This window comes from Acomys russatus, chromosome 10 (genome assembly GCF_903995435.1).
Source record: "Acomys russatus chromosome 10, mAcoRus1.1, whole genome shotgun sequence".
Classification (NCBI taxonomy): domain Eukaryota; kingdom Metazoa; phylum Chordata; class Mammalia; order Rodentia; family Muridae; genus Acomys; species Acomys russatus.
In genome coordinates, this window is record NC_067146.1 from 77,224,000 (window position 1) to 77,229,999 (window position 6,000).

Below are 6,000 nucleotides of genomic sequence, written 5' to 3' on the forward strand. Positions count from 1 at the left end.
ACTGTGTATATCACTGAACTTGAAGATCAATGGATGCCTAGATTAGCTGTCTAGTAGTCACTGTGGACTAATCTATCTCTGTTCTACCAGCAGTAAGCTTACAGATGTCCCATGTGAAATCAGTATTTACAGGGTCCTGGGGATATCAACTGAGGTCCTCATGCTTGCACAAGAGGTAGATGTCAACTCAGCAATTTCCTCAGGATATATTCAAGATTTTTAATATGATTACAAACTAGATTTTACTAAAGATTATGTATATTCTCTATGTACAACAAATAAGTACACCAATTGTTAAAAATCAAAGGTAAATCAGGGTTAGACATATCATAAGCCTTTTATCTTCCAATCCATATACAATTTATTCAGACAGAAAGACTGATTGATTCACTTTTTAATATTTAATAAGCCCTTTTTTTATTAGGACTTATTAATTCAGACATATGAAATAGATTAAAAAATCATAGAATTTGAAAGTTGGGCTATTTAAAATAATTGAAACACACATTATAAATATGTTGTAAAGTGTGGTATACATAAAAAACACTGAAACTCTCACAAATGATGACTTATATGTACATAAATACAGGAAGGTTCATTGAAGCATTATATATATGAGAGTATGTTTTATGAAAATTATTCCTACTCTGTGGTAAAGGGTTAAAACATAAAAGTGATTATCTGAGTATCCTAGCCAATGTCTGCAACTCAAGCTCTGTCTTCATCTCCAATCTGTTAAAGGTTTTCTTCTTACTAATTAGCATTATCTAAAAATATATAACCCTTCCCCCTGTGATTTTTACTGGTCCAAAGCATGTTTTCAGCTAAGAGTCTCTTTTCTAACAAACTCATTATTCTGTTTGAAACAGATGTAGAATGATAGCATTTACTTTCATATTATTTTCACACTTTATATTTAAAATACTATCTTGGGAGCAATATATGAGATCAATAAACTATTGTCTCATATTTTTATCACTATACAGGTAAAAATGTAACTATGATCTTGATATTTAAAATAAAATTATAAAAAAATTTACATTTATGTTGATTTCTAGATAATATCATATATTATTCATCTCTATTTTTTACTATGTATATTTAAACCAAACACATATATGCATGTATTTGTATAAGTCATATATGTAACATTATATTTACAAAATATTATTTGCATACATGCAAAACACATTTCACAATATGAGAGTCAAGTAAATCATATGAGAATGGCTCTACAAGAGTGACATAAATTGGCCTTTGCAAGTAAACACTTATTTAAACCAAATTTCAGTAATATTTAAGAAATGAAACTTATTAAGTTCTATCATAAGTCCCTTATCATTTAAGGCAGCTCTATAAGTGTTAAAAGCATGGTCTAATCAATTGACCCCCTAGTGGTAGAAAGCTTCTTCTGAGCTTCTTATGTGAGCTTTCATAAGAAAGAAAACTCACACTTCCTAGCTCAGCATTGCATCATTCTTATTGTCACATGTAAATAGATCATATTTTTGTTTGATCTTAGATATAATTTTTAATTTAAATCAAAAATTGTCTACAAAACATAGAATAAGCAATCTGTATGAACAGCAAAAAAGAAATAAGCCTTAAGCCTTGATCTACAGAAAATGTGTATTATGAAACTCAAAATATTAATCGCCTATAGAAGAATGCCTTTTATACTGCAAAGTTACTCCGGAACAGGATGTTTGAGCCCAGTTATCATATTTTCAAAACATGAACTACATGAACGCCTCCTTTTAGAGTTTTCTACTACTTTCTGTGTCGTGATGACCCCTCCTGGTTGAGCTGTTCATTAACTTAGATTCATGGGCTTACTATTTTTCTGCCTTGAACTTTTCTATGTATTAAAAAGAACTATCATACAGTGCTTCCAAATACAATGTAAAATAAATATTTTCCATTATGTCCAAAAGATAATATAAATTTGAAAGTTCAGTCTCAGCACTAAATATGGGTATCGGTCATTATTAAATTCACTGCCAGGATGTAGGGCAACTTTGGGTTTGAGTCTCAGAGTTTAAATCCAAATATAATTTTTAAAAACCTATCTCAATTAGCCCACTATATATTTGAACTTTTTGATTTATATATAGAATACACATAAACTTTTGAATCTTTGAACTGTGGCAATGCAACGAGGGCAAACAAACCATTCTAAACATATACTGAATGGTTCAGATCAACCTAATTCTACTAAGGCTGCAGAGAGAAAAGATACAGAAGGAGGGACTCAAATCAGAGAGCACAACACATTTTAACTTTTAGTGACTGTATGTGACTGTGAAAGCAAATTTTATACTACTATGCATGCAGTTTTTTAAAATGGAAATAGAAATTCCATCAGAATAATTTCTCATCGGTAGTGCTACATATTTCTGTAGCTGTTAACATAAATAGTCAAGCTTTACAATTTTCATTTAAGTTTATATAATCAACGTGTATAAAAACAATACGTATTTTTAGGTTTGTGTTCTGAGAATAGCACAAAGTATCTTTTCAAGTTCACTACAACTTAGTGATCTGCTTTTTTTGCATCTCTATCTTTATGCATTGCATGAAAATCCCATGGAGGATGCTTGGAGAATGTGTCAAAATACTACTAAAGATTCACTGTATGATTGTTGACCACAACATATGAAACTCATTTCAAGGCTGCGCTTGATAGATTACATATTGGAATAATAATATTAATATTAAAATACAGACAGAGGCGAACATTAATACATCCACAGAACTATAAACAAGGAGTGGGCAAATCATGTGCCAAGCACCTGGAAGTGACTAAATTTATCTACCCTAAAGGAGAATACTTCTCTCTTAACTCCATAGTTCAGACTCTTTCACCAAGAGGCTCACCCAGTCTCACAAGCAAGGCTGTGCCTAGAAATACTGTGCAAATGCTACAGAAAACCAGTCCAGCATTTAACTCTTTCTCATAAAGCCAACTATCCCTTCCCTCTCTTAATACATAGTATGCATTTCTAAAGCAATGCAGAAAATGGGCCAGATCTTCCATTTCTTCCAACCATCATCAAACCATGAATAATACCCGCCTCTCCTCTTTTCTCCTTAAAAACCACACATTCTCCTTAAAACCACACCATTTTTTTCTGAAAACTTTCAAACCATTTCTTCATTATCCCATTAGTGACATTTGCACTGGCTGTCCCAAGTCCTGGCTTGCATGAGTCATGCCTATTAGCACAAACTACTAAGGAATTAGTGCAATATCAGTTCCAATATTGGACTTACTTTTTAAAATATATACAACAAAATGCTAAATGAGCATTAACTTTTTAGGAGGGCAGAGGAGATTAGTGAATCCATAGGTGCCTAAACTGCTTGAAGCATGTTCCTCTTTCCTCCTCAGACCAACACTTACGATAAAAACGTCAATAAAAATCAGAAACTTCTGCTCGTTTTCTGTTCTACCCAATAAAAATTTAATTGTCTCCAGTCTGCAGAGATTAAGTCCCAAGAAATGACTACACTCTAACCAAGCAGTTTCGGAGCAATCTTCAAGACTAGGAACAACTTTCCAGAAGCACCCAGCACTATGAAAATCCTCTCCACTAAACGAGGAGCACCCTCGGTTTGGAGTTTCTCTGCAGCGAAGGTTCCAAGTGCAAGCACCCGATACACATACAGGCACCCACACATACACCAGGGGCAAGAACTGCGAATGCACCTAGGAGTTCATACCCGTGTGCCCTTACACCAATGCGGCACTGAAGTGGCTCCAACAAGGAGCCTGGAGAGGAGAGGACTACTTACGAAACGTGGAGGGAGCCGTCCAAGCTCTGCAGATAAAGCTGCTGAGAATCCAGAGAGAGAGCGCTGCCCTGCAGCCTGCTCTCAGAGACATCACCATCCTTTGCCTCCAGGCCAGCGGTACTCCAAAAGCTCGCTGCGGAGATGCAGTCCGTCTCTCCAAGAGGTTCTTCAAGGGTCTGTACTCAGATGCAAGAAGGAGCCAAGCTCCTCCTGCTTCGTTTCCTCTCCCCTCACCCCCTATAGGTTCCAGTTCTGGGCTGGCAGCAGCAGAGGAGGCGCAGTCTGGCTTTCCCCTCTCTGTGGGTCTGGTCTCTTGCTCTGAGAGCCAGTGAAATGCCAGGGGAAGAAATTCAAACCGAGAAGGAATAGGAGGGGTGAGAGGGAGGAGGGGACTGACATCTACCCCGCCCTCTCTTCCAGAAAAAAAATACCACTAAAGGGCGAGTAGGGGGAATCTGGAGAGCACCTAGCCAGCAGGAGAGAACCTGAGAGCTGTGGGTTTGGTGATGCTGCTGTTGCCACTGCGGGCGAGCTTTCGGGTGGCCACTGGGCAGCGCGACTCAGAGGGGTTTCCAGTAGGCTGTCAGCTCCCAGGCTAAGATCAAGGATGTGCGAAGCTGAGCACAGCCCCCGTGCACGCTCGGCCTCAGCGCGGCGCAGCACTGAGAAGCATCTCTAGCTGGAAAGCTACAGCACCATCCTTCACCGCAGCCAGGAGCTGGAGACTCCGCTGCCTCCAGCACCGCCTGCAGACCCGGGCGAGCCTGGCGAAGGGAAGCCTCCCCCCTCTTCGCTTCTTATTCCCTTCCCCGGCTCCTCCTCCTCCTCTTCCTCCTCCTCTTCCTCCTCCTCCTCCTTCTCCTCCTCTTCCTTCTCTTTTCCTACCGTACTCTTCTTGCTGTTACAACCCTTCTATCTTGCCTTCGCCTGCTTTGGAAGCAGAAGGAAGAAGGAAGCCACCGGCCCAGGTCCATTAACTGGAGTCCAGGTCAAGGCAGATGCGCCACTCTCCGGGCTGGAGGCGCTGCTGTCCGTGGTGCTGAAGTTGGGGATTTGCTGTGTAATCTAAGAACCTTGCTCCGAACTGGCTGGTCCCTGACCCTCCAGTAGAAAAGGGGGAGGGAACCTTTTCTGGGATGCTTTCTCTTAGGCTTCTCTCCTCCTTTTCTGATATAGATGGTACAGGCTCCTGGAGCTTAGAACCCTCGAGAACCATAACCAGGCATCTGAGCCAGGTCTTCTGAACAGTCCTAACATCAAGTGACAGGTCTAAACATCCTGACTGGTGAGAGAGAGAGAGAGAGAGAGAGAGAGAGAGAGAGAGAGAGAGAGAGAGAGAGAGAGAGAGAGAGAGAGAGAGAGAGAGAGAGAGAGAGAGAGAGGATTGCAGACATACCTAATGAAAATACTTTACATATGTAATTAATTCATGTTTACTCATGTATATGCATACACATACATATATACACGTTCACCAAACACATGCTGCTGAGAAAACCACATACTGCAAACACAGACACAAACAACCCAGAGTAAAACTAGAATAAATAAACAGTCAAATGCTAATTACTTCAGGATACTCAAGGTGTTGCAAGTATTGAGAACTGGGAGGGTGTATAGGGAGGATGCTTTCTCTGATCATTTACATAATATTAATAATATCTCAAGATTCCCCCCCCCCAGCTCCTTTCTAGCAAATCTCTACCCTATTTGCTTTCCTAACATCCAGCCCACATAAAGTACTTGGATTCTATTCTCCACACATAATGAATCCATTCACTGATTTACTGAAACATTCAAGAATTACAGGTCTTCTAAATACCTAACGATGTTGGGAAGGCTTGAGGAGGAGTGACCATGTCTTTCAGATTTGTGCGATGAATAAGCATTTCCCTTTCCTGATAAATAAATTTTTTATGATGCTTTGCCTACTCCCTGAATAGAATCTGAGCTTTAATGTTAATTTTAGGTCTTAGAAAGTCTACTCTAAACAGAGCTGTGCATTTACTACATAATCAGTATGGTGTTAATGGGCCTGATTCAGCATTAATTTAAGCTTTTTTTCTTATTAATGTAAAGGGATGCATTGTTCCAGTAAGAACTAGAGATTGGGGTAAATTCTGAAAAAATAAGGAACACAAAGAAGGCCAATGGAGGGAAAGAACAACCTTACCCTTCACATTTTAAACCAACCTTCTCACCATA

At 39.2% G+C, this 6,000-nt stretch overlaps 1 protein-coding gene across 1 annotated transcript in view; it reads right to left on the reverse strand.

Moving 5' to 3' along the window:
• Positions 1–4,603, reverse strand: part of Cntnap2 (contactin associated protein 2) — a 2,113,217-nt gene extending 2,108,614 nt beyond the window's left edge. Inside the window, exon 1 of the mRNA XM_051152463.1 lies at positions 3,796–4,603. Within this exon, the coding sequence (XP_051008420.1) occupies positions 3,796–3,892 (97 nt within the window). The 5' untranslated portion in view covers positions 3,893–4,603. The remainder of the gene's footprint in view (positions 1–3,795) is intronic.
• Between the last annotated feature and the right edge of the window lie 1,397 nt (positions 4,604–6,000).